This window comes from Ananas comosus, linkage group 14 (assembly GCF_001540865.1).
Source record: "Ananas comosus cultivar F153 linkage group 14, ASM154086v1, whole genome shotgun sequence".
NCBI classification, from domain to species: domain Eukaryota; kingdom Viridiplantae; phylum Streptophyta; class Magnoliopsida; order Poales; family Bromeliaceae; genus Ananas; species Ananas comosus.
This window is the reverse complement of record NC_033634.1, coordinates 4649671-4670576: the sequence shown is the minus strand read 5'-3', so window position 1 is coordinate 4670576 and position 20906 is coordinate 4649671. Positions and strand designations below refer to the sequence as shown.

Genomic DNA, 20906 nt, shown 5'->3' with positions numbered 1-20906 from the left:
AAAACGAGATTATGAAGGTCAGTCACTGATGGTCCAATTAACTCCTTTTATGGATGAATTGCAATGAGGATTTATTTTAATTCTCCAACTATCACTATTGACGTCAGAAAATCTACCGATCGTCCGAAGCGCAAGTGGCAGAAGGCTTGATAATTGATACTCGAGATCTCAATTTTGAAACCAAATTACTTAATTTATATTTCCAGGTAAATATAACTCGTTAAAAGTATTTAATTTTATTCACAATGCGTATTTATAAATAAAAGGTAAACTAACGGGGCATGTTATCAAACTTTTTCAGAAATCTGAAAGTCTGTGTCGGAATTGACCAAATGCTATTGGATTATGACTGAGATTTGCATAAACAAACAGGGCTTTATTGAAGTTGACGTGGTTTTTTTTTTTGGGTTAAAATTAGCAAAAATACGATTGGTTGGGACTAAACTGAAATAAAATATGAAATATAGGAACTTAATAGCAAGATATTAAAAAAAGAAAAAAGTTGGATTAATAAAAGGAATAAACGTTGGAGGCCAATTAATGGTGCGTTAGTATACCTTTTGGTTTCTTATTCTACGCTCTCAACACAGTAGCATACAACTCCTAAGTGCAATAATTTGTTTTGGCCTTTTGGGTAAATAATTAATTCAAGTATTATGCTTCTTCAAATTGAACACAAAATAATAATAATTATTAAAAAAAAAAACATTTTTTTGTTTTTTTGAAAGGTTGAGGTGCTTTAATGTTAAGTGCTTTCCATGGGAGCTGCTACTCTTATTGTATCTTAATAATGTTCGATCATAAATTTAGAATTAAAACTAGTCTCAGGAAAACTCGGTTTGTAAGAACATTCGAGCAAATCCAAATATTTGATGCATTCAAAGAACAGCAAAAAAAGAAAGCTAACAACTTTGCTAGTTACATATCTCTTTAATTGTTCAAAAGTTTTGTTCTAAACAATCGCAACCAACATTCATTTATTTGACCAAATTTTCTTATTCGTTCATCAAAAATAAAACATCAAGTAGAAGAGGAATCAATCTTGGTTAATCTAACGCCTGATGAAAAGCTTGTTTAGCCATATTCTTCCAGATCTGCAAACCACTTGAAACACGATCACCGATGCAAAACCGACCCCGAATCCTAATCCGACGAAGAGGAACAATAAGATTGTCTCAACTCTGTGTTTCCAAGCCCTGTGTTTGGATGTCGAAGAAGGTGAAACTGGTGCAGGAGACGTCGAACTCGAATCAGTATTGCATTGTTTCGATAGGGGGCGCCCGCACAATCCCACGTTCCCCTCAAATGAGCTATTTGGGAACGCAAAGAATTGATTGCCTTGCGGTATCCTCCCCACTAGAGAGTTGTAGGAGAGATTCAACAACTCGAGGAAGGTCAGGGAGGTCAAACTCTCCGGAATCTCCCCCGAGAGTCGGTTGGAAGAAAGGTCCAAAGACTCGAGTTGCGCCAAGCCCCCAAATCCAGAAGGAATTCCTCCGGTGAAGGCGTTGTGCGACATGTTTAGCCCTCGCAACGAGCGGAGGTTCCCGATCACCTCAGGGATTGCACCGTGGAATTGGTTGCTCGAAAGGTCGATCATCGTAAATGCTGTCAAGATCTTTGCAAGTGTTACGTCCTGCCCTTTGTCAATCACCACAACTGTATCAAGATAAGGAGCCACATCAAAATCAGAATAACTGGGAAATACCACATAATTAAATTCCAAAACTTCCATGTCCGCAGAGCTAGTGACCATCATGGCTGTAAGATTCTCGAAGAGGCTCCACGACAAGTTACCAATGAAAATGTTTGAGGAGAGGTCGAGAATTCTCAGGCTCGGGAAATGGTAGTCACTTCTTTCACCTTGCGGAGGAAGTTCGACAGAGCCATAGAATTTGTTGGAGCCAAGGATAAGGACTTGGAGCATTGAGAGATTCCCCAACCAAAATGGGAACCTGTCGACTATCCGATTGTTCCCCAAGTCCAGCACCTCGAGCATGCTGCAGTTGGCCAAAGACTTTGGTAGCGGCCCTTCGATCCCATTGCTGTTCAAAATTAGCGTCCGAAGAGGACACTCGCGGCTAATATTATTAGGCAATGTCGTCCCACGGAGCAATCTGTTCCCTCTTAGATTCAACACACGCAGGAGGCCGTTGCCTTCTATCAGGCACGACGGGATCAAACCAGTAAACCTGTTGTAAGAAAGATCAAGGACTTCGAGATCGCCGACCTCACAAATCGAAGTTGGAATATTTCCAATTAGATGATTTCGAGATAGCTGCAAGAAGGGGGCGGATCGAAGATATGAAGAAATGTTCGGCGGTATGGACGAGAACCGGTTGTTAGAGTAATCAAGAACAACATAATCTGTTCCTTGGGGAAGCGGAACAGGCCCGTCAAGCATGTTATAACTGAGGTCGAGATGTTCAATAGAAGGTAAAGGCAGAATGGAGAGAGACCTCTCAAAATTGGTAAGCATGTTGTGCGATAGAATCAAGTGAGCGAGATTGTTCTGCCCAATCCCCCATATCCACAATGGTATGGCGCCATGAATCTGGTTGAATGAGAGATGAAGGACAGTCAAATTAGGTAGATACATCAGGGCAACAGGGAACTTTGTCAGATTACAAGATGCCAAGTACAAATTGGAAATCTGAGGGGAGGGTGCGGAGGAATAGTTATATTCTCCATCAATCACCGTCAATTTGTTATTTGAGAGAGACAAATACGAGAGATTCCTTAAGTTCCAAAATGAGCCAAGTTCCACCGTACCGTTAAAATTGTTGGACGAAAGATCTAATAGAAGCAATTGTGTAAGGGTGAATATCGAAGAGGGTATTGGCCCCGAAAGTTACAACCCGAAAGGTCTAGTACCGTCAAGGACTCGAGATAACCAATCGAGTTTGGTGTGGCACCAGTAAAACAGCTGCCGTTAAAATTGTTGGATGAAAGATTTACATAACTCAGTTGTGTAAGGGTGAATATTGAAGAAGGTATTGACCCCCAGAAGCTACAACCCGAAAGGTCCAGTGTTGTCAAGAACTTGAGATAACCAATTGAGTTTGGTATGGCACCAGAAAAACGGGTGCCGCGGAGCATCAAGATCTCGAGAGAGTTATCAAGGTAGAAATCGGGTAAATTTCCAAAAAGCATTGGGTTGTCGGATACATCGAGATGAGTCAAATTCTTGAATTGGAAAACTTTTTGTGGAAACAAACCTTTAAGACTACATGATGCGAGTTGAAGACTACTTAGAGAGGAGAAATTGGCAAAGGATTCTAGCACAGTGGAAGAGAAGTTGTTGTACTCAAGGTTGATAGTAGTTAGAGAGGAAAGGCGCGCGAGCGACGGATCAATTGGACCAGAGAGGGAGCAACCTGGCAAGCTAAGAACTTGAAGTAGAGGGACCGACACAGACAGGGCACGACACCAGTCAGATCCTTCGCTTGATATGAAACTACCGTCGAGGTAGAGCTCCCTCAGATTGCTGAGATTTCCAATCAAAGTTCTAAGACTTGGGTCATGAAGTATCAATCGATCGCTTGTGTTCAAAATAAAATCGCTGATTGCAACATAGCCTCCAGAGAGATCAAGCGAGATCAAATTTGTCAGGTGAGCGATCCCGATAGGAACCTGACCAACGAAACCGGTGTTGGAGATGTTCAGGTGGGTAAGTTTAGTGAGCCTCTCGAACCCAGAAGCCGGGAGGGCAGTTGGATTAAAAAAGATCGAGGCAAGGTTGAGATAGTGAAGGGAGGTAAGGTTGAAGAGAGCAGATGTGGAGACGATCTTACCGGAAATTCTACGGCTACTAAGGTCGAGGGAGGTGACCTGAGCTGACACGGGGTCACAGACGACACCTTCCCAGCGGCAACAANTTGAAGAGAGCAGACGTGGAGACGATCTTACCGGAAATTCCATAGCAACTAAGGTCGAGGGAGGTGACCTGAGCTGACACGGGGTCACAGACGACACCTTCCCAGCGGCAGCAATCGGTTCCGTATTGCCAAGATATGAGGTTGGAATTATAGTCTTGCTTCGACCTATAGAGCTCTCGCTTCAATTGTAAAAGAAGAGAGCCCTCAGTCGGAAGGCATCAGGCAGTTACGGTAGCGCTGCCGTTAGAGGACAAAACAGAGGCGAGCAGAAAGAACAAAGGGAGAAAGAGCGATCGGTGGCAGAAACCCATCGAATAAGACAGAGGACATACAATTGACTAGATGAAACGAAGAAAACGGAGGCGGAGAGAATATAAATACCGAATTAGAACAAGTAGAGAGAAGTATAGGAGGAAGAAGAGGAGTTGACTGACTTCGACTCTTAGTCGTCCGCATTGACCAACCCACGATTAAAACATAACTCATATACAGAAAAAAAAATAGGACTCTGGAATTCAAAGCAAAGGAAGGCAAATGGAAATTATGTTATACGGGGCCCCTTTTAGAGGAAACTTATTGCCTGGGTGTTGATGTAGTAGACAATTGAATGACCAATTCTTTTTTCTTGCAGTGTCTGAACGATTATCATCGTTCATTAGAATATTACATAGGGTCTTTTGCATATATACACTTCAAAATATATAAAATTGTATATCTATCTATCCTTTAAAAGCAATAGTATTTGCGTATACTCTCCAAAATAACTAGCGTGCATGCCCCTCAAAAGCAACATTTGGCACTTGTATCCCTAAAAAAAGTTCATATTAGCATACGTCTGTCCCCTAGTGCAACCTTTTCAGCATAAGAGGCTCCTAAGAAGGGCAAATAACAAATATGAGCTATTGCTAAGAGCATTTGAGCAATTTCCAGGGGTATATATGCAAATATGAGGCATCTCTAAGAATATAGATACAAACTGTAGCTTTTAAGGGGTACACAAGGAAATAATACATGTAAAAGTGAAATTTGTGGGCTACATATGAAGATATAGAAACCACTTATGTAAGTGTTTTTCATTGACCGAACGAAGAGAAGTAGATCAGTCACCAATCGATTTGAAGTACAATATCAAAAAATTAAAAGAAACAAAAAAAATCTAAAAGACTTACCGATCCAGCTATTGCATCAAAAACTGGTGCATTACTTTGGCTCGGTTTCTGTTATTTACAAAATGATGCTCGCTGGAATACAGAACTTCGTCGTCTCGGGTGCTTTTTTTGATAGTTCTCATCGCGAACAACTGATGCTACATGCATCTGATTCGATGCGAAAAGCCTACGAGCTTAGTTTGTTTTTCTCGCCTTTCGCCATCCCCGACGATGATGCACCTATGGAATCGGGAGAAGAAGATGCAGGAAAAGGCTCTTTCTTCAAAGATGAAGGCAGTCCCGAAAGTTCCTGCAGAAAATTCCAGTTATATATCAATTCCAATATCAGCAAAGATGTAGACACCTAGAACGAGAGAGAAATCAATAAATCTATGGGTTGTTTGTTTGTTCGCATCTAGAGTTGCGCAGTAGGTATAACAGCAAAAACCCAAAAATTCTGCTTGGTTTGGGCCATTTGTACCTAAACAGTACAGTTAGGTCAATTAGACGAAGCCTTAACTACTGCATGCATTTATGTGGAAATGCAGCAGACAGAGAGAGAGAGTAAAGAGAGAGTACTTCCGTATTTGGAACAATATTACCTATATACTCGCATCACAAACAAAAAAGGCCAAATTTTACTATGTTGGGTGTGATATCATCATCTTACATATAAAATGACAAGATCTACAAGTGCAGCTTCCAATTGCATGCAACCAAATAGAAAATTTCTAGTTGTAGTACTCTCAACTACATACGACAAAATGAGATAGATACAATTGCAACAAATGCAAGCCAAAATTATGTGTCGCTATTTACACTGTATTTATAATTATATCCAAACATGCCGGCATGTTGCCCGTATGGCTGATTATTCATTACATATGGATTATTCAAATTACTACATATCAAAGGTTTTATTTAGCTGTTGCAGATTGCCTGGTGAGAAATATTGTGTCTCACAGAACAGATAGATGAGCGGATGGACAGACAGACATAGAAAAAAAATACCGTTTAAAACTACAAGCCTGATAAAGACAGTGACCATTAGACATTACTACCGCATACTATTTACTCATCAAATAACAACCCACTTCTTAAACTCCATATCCATTATAGGATGCGCAGATTCATTTAAAAAGTATATTATGCTTCTTCTGAAGATAAGACAAAAGAATGGATACAGATAAATAATTTGGTAAATACACGAACACCTCATAAGATCTTTCAATATCTACAGCAAGTTTTCGAGGATTGGTGCATGACTAGCATTACCAAAACCTGCACCAAGCAGACTACTCCAAAAAGGCCTTAAATTTCCACCCCAAGCCTCTCGTTTTGAGGGATTTAATCTCAAGTTGAGAACCAGCTTTAAGTCTAAAATACTGGGAAAAGTCTCAGGCGAAGATAATGATGTACATATTCTTTGTAGCTACACAAGATTTTTTTTATATTTTTAAACAACAACGCGCAAGGAATTCGTTTGGCAGATTCTACAGATATTATAGTAGCATAGACATTACCAAAGGACTGGCACAAGCTTCTGTGTACATCAGCTTCTGTTATTAAGTTTCAGTCCAAGATTTCACAGGCCACAAATACAAAATACGAACAAGCACTATAGCTAATTTCGAATGCAAACACTTATCTCCTATGCTACCTGAATTTAAATCTTAAAACCTTTAATACAACACAATAAACATCCAAATTATTCCCAAGTTCACAATGCAATACCGTGGAATCAGAGATGAAGAAAAGAAAGAGAGGAAAAGAATGAATAGTGAAGCGAATTAATATATACCTTCATTAGGTGCAACCTAAGATCAGTTGGTCGAACTCCTTCCCCAATGCATACCATGACAAATTGCGAGTAGTGATAGAGAACATCAGCAGCAGCTTGCTTTTTCTCTTCAGTCTGCATGCACAAAATCAACTGGTTATACATGTGAGAGGATAACCACAAACAACAATTGGAAGAGGCCCTATGGATAAGGGAGTAGTTTTAAAGGTAACAGAATATGATTCCAACCTATAACTTTGCAAAAGCAATTGGGCTGAAATGATAGATGCAACACTGGATAGATAAGAGAATTGGCATAAAAATTCAAATGAAGGTAGATATCTATGAAATTTATTGTTTACACAAAGTCGATCAAATTAAAAAGCCATTTGACCATCATATTTGACTAAATGCATGCGGCAATATCAAAGTATTTCTATTTGTGTGGATAGTGTCATATATATTGGATTGGTGGTGGGTCTGGTCAGGTTGAGTTGAGGAGGCATAGTAAGCTCAACGGGCCAAATCAGAACCAGTCCCAACCTGCAGCTCAATCAGGTCAGGTTGAGGAGGCATAGTAACTCAGTACAGGCCAAACCCAAACCAGACCCAACCTGACAACAAGGAGGCTCAATGTGAACCCAACCCCCCTGAGTAACCTAGCAACCTGGCCAGGCTCACCTATCTACAAGCCAAATCCTATATCATGGCTATGTGCCTTAAAGATTTTGCCTATTTGCCAAATCCTTTCAGAGAAGATCTTGAATGTTCTTCTGTGAAGTATTCCACATATCATGTTTTTTGCAAAACAACATACTGTTTGTTCTTTTTTTCTTTTTGGAAAAGACACATGATATGTTTATTGACTCCTCTAATCATCTGGAACAATATTTTTTATTTTCTACTAAATATGTTCAGTATGAGAATCTTGTGCAGGTATCCACCAAAGAAGTCTCTAACTTTCATAATTTGATAGTACTACCTAAATCAAAGATATTGTAAGTGACATAAGTTTTCAGAAATATGCAAGTCAAACATCTCATTCATTGGTATAGATAGGCGTTTGAATTGTGAAACCATTAAATAAAAGATAGTAAAAAAATAGTCATTATCCATAAACAAGATTACCTGGTGTTTGTAAGACAATTACTTTAAGGGTTTGTTTGGTTCACGCTATGAAAGATTACTAGGAATGAAGGGATTCCTAAGGATTTGATTCCTACTCATCTTAGTCAAAAGATGTTAGCAGACTTAATGGTTAATTAAGGAGTATGGTTGGTCAATATTAGTAATATGGGCTCTGCCTATATAGGTCAATTACAATAGGCCTATCATCAAGCAGTTAGCTTTAGTTACATTCGAAAGTTTAGGTAGGAAGAGATTCACAAGTACAAGTCAAATATTCTCTTAGAAATGAAACATTGATCATCATCTAGTTGAAGGATGTCAAACTACAATGGTGGAAGAAGACGTGCAAGACAGCCAATCATCTAAAAGATTTGGTCCGTAAGCACTTCTGACCAATTTAAATAAGATGCCAAATAAATGAGAGAAATGGTTTCAAAGCAAATTTGCAAAACAACAAAGAAGGCACCATTCTCAACCTAGTAGCATGATGAGAACGATGAAAAACGAAAGAAAGGTTGAACTATACAAGTAGCAGTTCCAAAAGGGCAGTTCACACATACATTGTCTCGCTCCGTACTTGATCAACCTACAATTATGAGCATGATCATAAGAGGCAAGAAATGATCATATTTATCAAGAAGAAAGAATTGCAGTGTGGTGAATGGTAGAGATTCAAGTACAACATGAATTGAAGGGAAGAAGATAAAGTGGCTAATACAGATGTACAAATGCACTGGGTAGAAGCAATAACTTGTAGAGCTATTAGGGACGTCGGGAGGCACTGAAATGCGAACTTCAAAAGATTATGTATTCAAACTTAAACTTTTAAACTCTGGTAGCTATTGACAAATGGCCTATAGTTCAGGTAACCACCATATATTTTTAGACAGTTTTTAATTAGTATAAGACTTATTTCACAACTAAGTGTCCTTCACTCACATTGAAGTTACAAGTACTCAAATGTTGCAAGACATCAGTGAAGTGAAACTTAACATACTTAATACAATTCCACTACATCTAAACATGACACAAGTTTATAAATCACAAGATATTCTATGTACAACTTACAATTATTTAATGCTATTAATAAGATCACAAGATTCAAACTCCTAGCTTCTCTTATCGCATAGTTTATGTGACACTCCCTCAAACCATACCAAAGAGGCCATAAATCAGAAATTAGTCTGTAGATCCCTAATATAACATTGAGAAGACCTACATATATTTGGACACCTATTTCCTTTGTAATTCAATTTATGTTAACTTTCGCACTTCATGATAAAACTTATAATTTTTTGCACATAAGCACTTTAGATGTTGTAGATCAATTTATCAGATTAGATTTCTGATTTTCGGGCACAAATCGCCAAATATTGAGAGCAACAAATGAAATGATTGGAAACACCCTATGAAAGCAATAATTCAAGAAAAAAAGTACTCCAACCCCCTCAACTATAGGCCATTTTGAACGGAGCTCGCTCAACTTTTTTTTTTTTTTTTCTTATGACGCTTCTTCAACATCTTTTTATCTTCTTTCATTTGAAGTTATTCTAGTTAGTTAACTTTAAAATTCTGCTAAATTCAGTGGATCTATTAATTATTATATGTTTAGCTGTTAATTGCTTCAGTTTAATTTTATAAAAACTCATCAATGCCAATGAATTCAATGGAATCACCAAAAAATTTAATAAAACTATCCAATTTAATCGACTAACATCGCTCAAATGAAGATGAGAGATCATTTGACCTAATTTTAGGGATTTAGGCAAGGTTTTAAGTGCCCATCAGCACGGGCCGTAACTACTGTGTCATACCGGCACGGGCCGTATCCCCCGTGTCATACCGTGCCAACAAAATACCTGCACGATATAGATCCCGTGGCACAGCTCAAAACCCTATATTCTTTAAATTAGTAAGTAATTTTCTCAATAAAGTTCAAAAGATGTAATAAAAAGACATAATAAATAATTAAAATATTTTGTTGCTAAAAAAAATAAATATTTCATTAGCACACAAAAATTTTTTTAACCGGCACGCATCGGCACGGCTCGGCACGCACCATGCCGGTAAGTTTCCGGCGCAACCCGTGCCACGGCACTTAAATCCTTAGATTTAGGAGTCTCTATTCATAAATTTACCCAATAATTTCCCTTTCCTGAGTTCAAATCCGAGGGTTTCTATGCAAGAAACAGATTATTGGACGCAAATTATACAAAAATTACGAATTACTCAGCAAAATTAGCACAGAAAAAAAAGAAAAAAAAATGATCTCATACATTAAAACCCTAGTATAAGACAAAAATTAAACAACGAAGCGATCTATTTGAGTGGAGAGGGATCGACTCGAATCGAATCCAAATAGTACCTCGTAATCATCCTCCACCATCGGAGCCCTCGCCATCATCTCCCGCTCTCGATCGGAATCGCCGAGTTTTTTCTTTTCCTTCTCGATTTCCAAGCAAAGGCTTGCAAACATTTCAGTATTAATTGCATATATGTATCCTTAGAAAGATATGAAATTACATATTTAGCCCTACAAAATTTTAATTCCCACATATCCCTCCAAAGTTGCAAATTTTGCAACTATATCCCTCTTGATTTATTGAACCGATAAAGCTGGCCCTTTATTACAAAATAAATAGGCTAAGTTATAAAATGACAGAAAGATAAAGTAAAAAATTTGAGTTTTGACAAAAAAGTTTTATGTATTTTTGCCAAATATAAATATTTTACCATTGAATATATATCTTCTTAATTATATTTAATTAATAATAATATTTTTTTTCAATTCAATATTTTTATCCTAACTTTTGTTCCACTTTATTTGAATCATAACTTATAAATTCTAATTTAATAATATTTATCAATTTAATATTTTTATCCTAACATTTGGGCCACTTTACACAGATCATAATTTAAAAAACAAAAAAAAAATCTTTTTTTTTTTCATATACGGTATAATGATTCAAACCGTGAATATTTAAGAGTAAAATATACATAAAAACCGCCTGATCCTTAGGTTTTTTTGCACAGATATAATTATTCTTATTTTACTATATATTAATATATTATACTTCTTGCCACACCATACTTGTACATTATACCTACCCTGAGTGTAGTTCCATTCTTGCTATGAATTTTGTATTTGTATGACTAGTAGAGTAGGTTATTATGATTATTCAGTTGTACATATATAGTGGCCTTGTGGGCTGTGTTGCTATTTCTATTGGGAGTTCGTCGGCTTCTTGCCGAATGTCAGTCATTTGACCATTATGTTGCTTGAATATTATGCATTGTGACATCATGCACCTGCTACATATCCAGTTAAGTAACTTGCCATGACATGAGCCTAAAATTACCGACTGTCCCTAGAGCAAGAGGCAAAGGACTTGGTGGTTGATATCCGAGACCCAAGTTTGAATCCTAGTTGATTCACATTTCCAGCTAAATTTATTTCAAAATGAACTAAACGAAGCAGATAGCGTGCTATTTATCTCTAAAAAAAAAAGAAAAAAGAAAAAAAAAAACATGAGCCTAAGATTTTTGAGACCAAGAATAGTTTGATTTAATATTATTGGACTGAAACTTATGCTGGTGCATATTACAGGTATTATATTATTCAGTTTATATTTCCAGTACATTATCATTATACATATATTTCGCCGCCCTATTTTATTGTTATGTCATTACTTCTCTTGCTGATTGTTTTATTGATTAATATTGTAGAATAGTTGGTATAACTTGCTAGGATTGCCGAGTGCCGACGCATTGTACCCACTAGGATTCATTCATTTGTACCTTACCCTCTTTTTTTTATAATTATGTTAGGCGCTGAGGAAGGGAACGTTACGTAAGAATTGCGATAGCTAACTACGTCCCTTCTGAGAAGACACTTACGGCCTATTTGGTTCACTCATTTTGGATATGGAATGAAAATCAGTTTGATTAAATCCGGTTAATTTTGTTTGGTTCGCATAAATCGGTTTGGAATTCTTATTCCGGACTGGAATGGGAATGGCCCATTAGCCTTCAACTTGATTCCGGTCTTCTAGCCCTGATTGAGATTTCAGTCCAGAAGTCCACTAAGTTCTCGAAGCCCATGTGACCATTTCACCCTCCTTCTCTTCAACTCTTTTTCATAAAAAAAAAAAAAAAAATCTATCCTCTCTTAAAACACTATTCCTAACCCACATCAATAAAAGTTTTTAAAAATAAATTTAATTTTTTTTTTTGAAAACTTATTAGAGAATAGTATTATATTTTTCATAAATTTTAAATAATATAAATTTATATTTGAGAGTAAAATTAGTATTATAGTATCCTATAATTTTTTTAGTTTATACGAACCAAACAATGAAATGTGAATAGCTCATTCCAATTCCCAATTCATAAATAAACCAAACGTCTTGGGAGAGTGAGCCATTCCAATTACCATTCCAATTTATTCACATTTCATTATCCATTCCAATTTCATTCTTGAACTAAACAAGCCCTTAATTTTTAGTTGGATGGACAGTAGCTAAAACCTTTACTTTTAATCACAATTGTTTAAAGCGTATTTCAAACTTATCTAGATGGCTTCTCGTGTGACTCTTGTACTTCAAAAAAATATAGCCATCTTTTTTGTTAAAAAAAAAATAAACTCTGGAGCGTGAAAGATATTTTATCATCAACTTTTAATTCTAATATTTTGGTTACAACTTATAATGTTATTCTCATGAATCCTAAATACAAAATTATTACAACAACAACTAACCATACTTTTTGAAAGGCAAAAAAGTCATAATATTAAAATTTAGAGCTATGCTAATTATAAATCTTATCTGTGGCGTATAATCTACACCCTCCCCATTCAATGAAAATTTATTAGTCACATTATATAATAAGTCAAACAGTGCCACCAATTCGGTGGGTGTATAATATTAACATGCAAATTGGGTGTACAAGTAGCGTTTATTTAAAATTTAATAGTCAATTGATGGTAGTTGTCTAAGACATATTAATAAACTTTTAAAAATTAGGAGGAATATTATTAAGGGGCAATTACTTATATACTCCTGAAAAATTTTCGACTTTTCGATTTACCCCTCTCAGAAAGCTAATATTGAAAATATCCCTCCTACGTTCCAAACTATTTCTAATATACCCATAGAGTTAAAATCTGTTAAGTAACTCTATAAAATTACTATTTTGCCCTTTCAAATATACCCTTCGACCATCACTTTTTTTTCTTATTTGCCCTTAAAGTCAGGGGTATAAAAAGTATTTTAACTTTTGGTCTTTTCCAATATACCCCTCTACCGTCACCAACCTTTTTTATTTGCTCTTAAGTTAAGGGCAAAATTGGCATTTTATTTTTTTTTAACTGTGATAGATATTTAACTCACGTTTAGTCCAGATTAACTTAACAGGATAAATAAAGCCTTTTAGTTTCTTATTTTATATATATATATATATATATATATATATATATAGAGTCCGGCTACTATACTACCGGTAGCACGGAGCCCTCCGTGCTATCAAGTTGTTTTTGATGATGCGGCTTCTGAATCAACGATCGGCTCCGTTAGACTTGATCTACACTATTGAAAGTATTTGAAAACTAAATTTCAAATTTTTTCGACATCATTTGACTATTGATCAAAAGATCTCAAAATTGACCATTTTAATGGCCGATGTGGCGTGTTTGTGAGTTTAACGGTGTAAAACAATCCAAATGCGATGAAAATTTTATAGAAAATTCTTTTCACTATTTAGAGTAAGATCAGTATATCTGATCTTGAATTTAAATCTTTTATCATCATTTTTTATGAGATTTTTATTTTCAGCCGTTCAATTTTAGACTACTTGTTTGATAGGTAAATGATATCAAAAAATTATGAAATTTAGTTTCTAAATACTTTCAATAGTGTAGATCAAGTCTAACAAAGCCAATCGTCAATTTGAAAGCCGCATCATCGAAAACAACTTGGTAGCACGGAGCGCTCCGTGCTATCGATAGTATAGTAGCCTATATATATATGATCGTCAATTTGAAAGCCGCATCATCGAAAACAACTTGGTAGCACAGAACGCTCCGTGCTACCGATAGTATAGTAGCCTATATATATATATGCGTGTGTGCGTGTGTGCGTGTGTGTGTGTGTGTGTGTGTTTTCTTTTTCATTAAGCAAATTCTTTTTATAATAGACATGCTATTGAGCTATTTGATTTCGAAATTGACAGAAAACTTTTTTAATTTGATTATTATTCAGTAGCTGAATTTGATCAGATTTAATTTAATATACTTCTATAAAACATAGATATAGTTAAATTACTATCTCTTTTAGATTGCAAAAAAATTAATTTCATGTTCGGAGCCCTTGTACCAAGTTTGAAACTAGTAAGTTGTCTTAATTTCTTCTTTTATTATTATTTTTATTTTTATTTTTTAAATGTTGCATTTTGGTCAATCCGGTCCATAGATGATGTGGTAAACTAGGCCTTGCAATTTGATTGGTAAAGTCAAAGTAGGATGTTTTCTACCTAACGTTACATAATTTCTAATTTTTTAAGATCAATTGCTATTTTATTTTGGAATAATTTTCTCTTGAAAACGACATTCTATCAAATTGCCTTAAACAATTAATAGGGCCAAATTTATTTCTTTTGTCACAAGATGCTTGATCCGTAATGTATCCTCCAAGTGTACCACTAAGGTCCCTCTAATTCAAGATCAAGCATGGAATAGTAAATTTTGTTCAAACTAATTCTCAAAAAAAATTTGGATAAACACAAAAAAGGATACTACAGTACAGTGCATTTTCATATCGGTTTTAGGCAATTTTATTTTATTGAAGTATCATTTATAAGTATTGTCACGAAAACAGAGTGACGTGATAATATTGTGATTGATTGCGTAATAATGATTAAGATGTATGGACCAGAATCTAAATTATAAAAAATGGCAATGAGGCTAACTTTGCCACACCTGCCTGTAGAAGAAAATCCGCACTTGAGGATATATTTTGTCAAGAAGTTTGTGGGAAGTGAAACAATCGGTGAAGGAGATGCATTTTGAGTACCAACTGCAGCGGATATGCACTTAAGTATTGATTAAAGCGGAATAACAAGATTTTAGATTCACCGACCGTCCCTAAAGTAAGTGGCAAAAGGCTTGGTGATTGGTATCCGAGACCCAAGTTCGAATCCTAGTTGATTCACATTTCTAGCTAAGTTTATTTCTAAATGAAATAAACGAAGCGGATAGCGTGCTATCTATCTCTCAAAAAAAAAAAACAAGATTTTAGATTCAAAGTCAGAATTTGAATGAATAGCTTTTACTTAAAATAAAAATAGTCGGGTTGTACCTTTCTTAGGTGTCAAATGTGATGTTAATGCCACTGAATTGAGATTTTGTATCGAAGAAAAACTTTTATCGTAAGAACTTAGAAGGGTCGAGTTTATATGTTATAAACCTAAAGAGGTTCCCATCTATCATAACAGAATATCAACTCGACCTGTGCTAATTGTGCAAAGGCAGCAAATCGAGATCAACCGATGGTGCCCTTAAGATGTAGTCAAGAGCCTTGTATCGAGCATTATTTATCGAAACGCATATCATAGAAAACTATTAAAATATATGTATATATAGAGAGCTGAATCTTTTAACTATCTTTTATTCCTCTAAAAACAGCTCAAATTTAAAATCGAAGACCTCAAACAACATTAAAATCATGTAAATATTTAGCCAGTCATATTGGATTTGTAAAAATTTAATTTTAATACTTTAAAAATGTTTGAGCCAAAAATTTACATCTAATTAAATTTAAGAACTAAAGTGTCTAGTTCTAGGACCAAAAGTATAATTTAGCATTTATCTTTACTTTATTTTATTTTTTTTCTTAATATAATAATCTTCATTATAGGAACATTTTTGGGTTTCTTACATATATGCCTCCCGAAGTAAGCCATGAGTCATACGTTTTTTCTGCTCGTCTCTGTGTCCACGTCTTCTTCTCTTACTCTCTCTTCTACTACTGCAAGTATTAAACCCACCACTAAAATCTTCTCCAAATCAAATTCCCCGCACCAAATTCTCCGCACCATTAATGCCCCTCTATCCCCTCCCCCTCCACCCGCTCGTGCTTGAAACCCTAACCCTAACCCTAGATCCGTGATGTCGGTGGTGGTGGTGAAGCTCCGATTAACCTACTAAATCCATGGCGCTCTCCCCTCCCGCCGCCTCCTCCCTCCTCTTCCTCTCCTCCCGCCGCTGCTCTACTAGGGTTCGTATCCCCATCTTCGCCCTGCGAAACCCTACCCTGCGTATCCGCTCCCCGCTCCCCAGACCCCATGGATCGCTCCGGCTCGACCGGACCCTCACCGCCGAGGAGGGCGAGACGATGGGGGAAGGGTTCTTCGAGGCGATCGAGGAGCTCGAGCGCATGGTGCGCGACCCCTCTGACGTGCTCGGGGAGATGATCGAGCGGCTCTCGGCGCGGGAGCTGCAGCTGGTGCTCGTCTACTTCGCGCAGGAGGGGAGGGACTCGTACTGCGCCCTGGAGGTGTTCGATTGGCTGCGGAAGGAGAACAGGGTCGACGGGGAGACGATGGAGCTGATGGTGTCGATCGCGTGCGGCTGGATCGAGCGGCTGGTGGGCGGCGACCACGCGGTGGGGGAGGTGGTGGCGCTGCTGAATGAGATCGAGTGCGTCGGGCTCGAGCCGGGGTTTAGCATGGTGGAGAAAGTGGTGGCGTTGTATTGGGAGAGGGGTAAGAAGGATCGGGCGGTGGAGTTCGTGAAGGAGGTGATGAGGAGAGGAGGAGTCGGAGGCTATAAGGTTGGAGACGGCCGCGAGAATGAGAAGGGAGGGCCCGTCGGTTATCTCGCATGGAAGATGATGGTGAGAGTTCATTATAGTTTTGATTGGAATTATTAGTTCAACTATTTATGATTGATGAATCAGTTACTGTGATGATTTTTAGATTCATCTGTAGGTTGGCATTATAAGATATGTTCATTCCTCTAAATCCTTTGATTAAAGTCGACAAATGCTGTATTTACAGGTGAAGAAGTGTCTCAAAAGATTTATGATTGATGAATCAGTCGCTGTGATGATTTTTAGAATCTTCTTTAGGTTGGCGTTATAAGATACGTTCATTCCTCTAAATCCTTTGATTAAACTCGACGAATGCAGTATTTACAAGTGAAGAAGTGTCTCAAAAGATTTATGATTGATGAGTCAGTTGCTGTGATGATTTTTAGATTCTTCTTTAGGTTGGCATTATAAGATATGTTCATTCCTCTATTTCCTTTGATTAAAGTCGACGAATGCTGTATTTACACGTGAAGAAGTGTCTGAAAGGAGAAGGAGAAATATTAATTGCTTTAGTGTGTTTATGCGGATTTTGTAGTGCAAAATTATTTGCGCTTCTGATTATCATACTTCTTCTTCCTTATGATTTTGATTTCATGTGGAGAACACATCAAATTTTTAGTGTTTTGCCTCATCTTCGAGTCGGAATAATTATTTCCTCAAACTTCACACTTTTGATGGATTAAAAGGTGGATTAAAGAGTTACAATTTTCTTGGTATAGTTAGCACTATTCTTGTTAGTTGTTCTATAATAGTCGATTTGCGCACCAAGATTTCTGTGGAATTATTGTCATATGACCATAAACAGAATAAGATGTAGGTTGCTCAACTTGACCCCAAATACGAAGTGTTCCGCAATAAATAATTTTGTCCATAGTGGTAAATAGCTCCTTTCATATGCTTAAAGGTTTGGCATGCTCACCTGTTTTTCCTAATCCCTCGTAGAAAATCCTTTTAGGTGATTGAAGAGATAATGATGCACGACAATGATATCTTCTCTTATAGAAGTGTGTAAATTGAGGTAAAAAGGCAGTAACATGTGCTTAAACACTTGTGTCATGATTATATATTGATGATTTTAAAGTTACCAAAAAAATTTAAAAGATGGACACCACCTATTTATGGTAAGAGTTATTTGCCTTGAGCTTTAATATGCAGTACACAATCTGCTTTGCTGTGCTAATTTTAAATGATTTATGTATTTTAGCGGAGATTTCTGATCTTGTTAGTCTCCAGTTTTATATTTGTTTGGTGATTTTTGTCACATTTAAACAAACATCCTGCTTTTGTTTGGATGTTCATACCTGAATAGATAACAAATCATTACTTTGATTTATTCTCTTGATGTATTGCAATGTTCATCCAGCATCCTTCTCGCTAAATTTGGAGAAAAGATCAAAGTGATATGTTTAAACCTTGCTATTATTATCACAATTTATTTGCATATCTGGATCAAATATTTATTGACTTGAATACTGCCATTTATACTTCATCTCTATGATCTTTCAGTAGGAACTTTCTTTGCCTTACTTCTCTGATGGATCAAATAAAAGTTAGTCTTTTGTTTTACGCATAATTTTTAAACTTTTTTTAATTTTAAAGATGATATTTTTTTCCTCTGTTCCACCAGGTAGATGGAAACTACAGGGGTGCAGTCAAATTAGTTATCGAATTCAAGCAGGGCGGGTTCAAACCCGAAGTGTATAGTTACCTAATTGGTTTAACAGCCTTGGTTAAGGAGCAAAAGGAGTTCTCAAAAGCTTTACGCAAGTTGAATACCTCCGTCAAAGCGGGCCACATCTCCAAACTAGATGTTTCAACTCTGCAAAGCATAGAAGAATATCAGTCCGAACTAATAAAAGATGGAACTTCAATGTCCGATTGGGCACTGCAAGAAGGAAGCCCCAAACTTTCCGGACTCATCCACGAGCGGCTCCTCGCTTTGTACACTTGTGCTGGTCGCGGTCTAGAAGCCGAAAGCCAATTATGGCTTATGAAACTCTCGGGTAAGGAGCCCGACAAAGAGCTTTTTGACGCTGTGTTAGCCATTTGTGCGTCTCAAAAAGAAGCCAGTTCAGTTCAGAGACTCCTTACGGGAGTGGAATCCATGAGTCCCAGCTTTAAAAAGAAGACGTTATCGTGGCTTTTGCGCGGGTATGTGAAGGGAGGGTTTTATTTAGATGCCTCAGCAACCCTAATGCAAATGCTCGATTCGGGTATATGTCCCGAGTACTTGGATAGAGCGGCCGTATTGCAGGGACTACAAAAAAGTATACAGGAAAGTGGGGATATTGAACCTTATGTTAAGCTTTGCAAGCGGCTATCAGATATGGATCTGATCGGGCCGTGTCTTGTGTATTTGTACATACAAAAGTATAAGCTGTGGGTTATAAAGATGCTGTGAAGGATTTCCTTGTTTCGCACCAACTGGTATGAAGCTTCTCCTTCATATATTTTACACTGTACTTGTATAGCTAATGTCTAGTCAGGTATAAGAGGTGGGGCACTACAAAAGTATAAAGGATTACAATAATGTCACCCAAAGATGATGATATTGCATTTTTTTTTTTTTTTTGCTGAAAAATATGTAAAATTTGTGTATATGTGAGCAATTGAATTTAATGATGGAACCTGAATCCTGTTATTTGCAGCAGCACATTGTCCTTGGGTTGTAGTTTTTTTTTTGGGGGGGGTGTAAATTGCAATGCTAATCTCTGAACATTTAGCCAAATTTCACATCTTAGTCCTCGAACTTTAAAGTTGTACGTTCGGCACCGTAAATTTTCAACATGTTTTGCTTTAGTCCTTGTTCTCTTTTACTATTGGAGGAAAAATTATTGTTTCTCTCCGGTGCATTTGTAAATCTATGCATCTGCCAGTTTATCCATCTTTGATCTCATTTCATATTTCAGAGACCTGCACATTGAATTGCAGCCTTTTTTTCTATTTAAAAGTTGGACGATTGGATTGAAAGCATAAACTTGATGGCGAGCTGACGGAGATTAATGGTGCACCGGTAGATGGATGCACTGAGTGCAGGCAGTACTGTTTCCTCTAACAAGAGGTGAAATTCAAAGTGCCAATTCTGAAAGTTTTTAGAGTACCAAATGTCTGACTTACAAAATATGAGAACTAAGATAGAATTTGAATAGAAGCTTGGGGATTACCAGTGCAGTTTCTTTCTTTTTTCTTAGAATCTTCATATAATAAGTGCTCTACTGCAGGAAGATGTGTAGCTCTTCAAAGAGGTTTTCATTAGAATTTCTCTGCTGCAAACTATTCTTATATTTTGAAGGTGAAAAAGCTGAAGTATCTACTACAGTGGCTTGTTGGTGAAGTCAGAAGCTCTAACTTTGCAATGTACAGACATATGATTTGCTGAGCTTTCTGGCATCTGCTGCTAAAAGCTGAGTCAAATCTGTACTTTTGTATCAGTCAATAACAGGGTGGAAAGGAGATGAGCTGCATCCTGCTTTACTTCTCTTTTCTTTTCCTTTTTTTTTTTTTTAATAATCTAAGCTTTGCAATTGATAATAAACTTTAGATAATACAAAAATTTCTTGAGAGCCCTTCCACTTCAGGCCATTCTTAAATAGATTCCTCAACTTTATTTATTTATTTATTTATTTANAAACTTTAGATAATACAAAAATTTCTTGAGAGCCCTTCCACTTCAGGCCATTCTTAAATAGATTCCTCAACTTTATTTATTTATTTATTTATTTAATAATAATAAAAATAAATAAATAAATAAATAAATAAACTTTAGATAATACAAAAATTTCTTGAGAGCCCTTCCACTTCAGGCCATTCTTAAATAGATTCCTCAACTTTATTTATTTATTTATTTATTTATTTTTATTATTATTATTGACACGCTCTTTTAACCTCTAATTCTTTTGGAATTGACGTCTCATGGCTAATTAACTTAATAATTTTGTTGAATTTCATGGCGCAATAGCTAGTGTTGGTTAATTAATCCTGTTTCAATCGCTATAAGTTAATGAAACTACTAAATTTGATGAAATTATCAACTGACTGGGTGAAATCACGAAAATAAAATTAATTAAGGGGCTATTTTAGAAATTGTCTAGAGTTGAGGGGTGGTCTCCAT

The 20906-nt window shown here is 36.6% G+C and overlaps 3 protein-coding genes across 4 annotated transcripts in view; 1 reads left to right on the top strand and 2 right to left on the bottom strand.

Moving 5' to 3' along the window:
• LOC109720486 (receptor-like protein 12) overlaps positions 1-4021 on the bottom strand; it is a 21825-nt gene extending 17804 nt beyond the window's left edge. The window contains exons 1-3 of the mRNA XM_020247638.1: positions 3976-4021; positions 3795-3860; positions 2193-2554 (exon numbers count right to left, since the gene is read on the bottom strand). Of these exons, the coding sequence (XP_020103227.1) occupies positions 2193-2479 (287 nt within the window). The 5' untranslated portion in view covers positions 2480-2554; positions 3795-3860; positions 3976-4021. The remainder of the gene's footprint in view (positions 1-2192; positions 2555-3794; positions 3861-3975) is intronic.
• LOC109720487 lies at positions 4793-10409 on the bottom strand. Of its 2 annotated transcripts, none has more exons than XM_020247639.1 (3): positions 10300-10409; positions 6828-6959; positions 4793-5336 (listed from the first exon to the last, which is right to left on the bottom strand). In XM_020247639.1, the coding sequence occupies exons 1-3, from the start codon at positions 10336-10338 to the stop codon at positions 5214-5216; spliced, it is 294 nt and encodes a 97-aa protein (XP_020103228.1). In that variant the 5' UTR covers positions 10339-10409; the 3' UTR covers positions 4793-5213. The 2 variants fall into 2 exon arrangements, with proteins under 2 accessions (XP_020103228.1, XP_020103229.1); XM_020247640.1 differs by having other exon boundaries at positions 6828-6941.
• LOC109720671 (pentatricopeptide repeat-containing protein At2g30100, chloroplastic-like) lies at positions 15926-19523 on the top strand. Its single transcript, XM_020247926.1, has 2 exons — positions 15926-16819; positions 18423-19523. Exons 1-2 carry the CDS (start codon positions 16136-16138, stop codon positions 19194-19196), a joined length of 1458 nt encoding a protein of 485 aa, XP_020103515.1. The 5' UTR covers positions 15926-16135; the 3' UTR covers positions 19197-19523.

Bases quoted from the DNA above. Each gene is read 5' to 3' on its own strand.
- LOC109720487 (XM_020247639.1), bottom strand. From the start codon at position 10,338: ATGATGGCGAGGGCTCCGATGGTGGAGGATGATTACGAG. The intron at 6,960-10,299 runs GTACTATTTGGA...ATGTATAACCAG, and splicing joins TGGTGGAGGATGATTACGAG to TTGATTTTGTGCATGCAGAC. The intron at 5,337-6,827 runs GTATATATTAAT...AATTTTCTGCAG, and splicing joins TTAGGTTGCACCTAATGAAG to GAACTTTCGGGACTGCCTTC.
- LOC109720671 (XM_020247926.1), top strand. From the start codon at position 16,136: ATGGCGCTCTCCCCTCCCGCCGCCTCCTCCCTCCTCTTCCTCTCCTCC. The intron at 16,820-18,422 runs GTGAGAGTTCAT...CTGTTCCACCAG, and splicing joins ATCTCGCATGGAAGATGATG to GTAGATGGAAACTACAGGGG.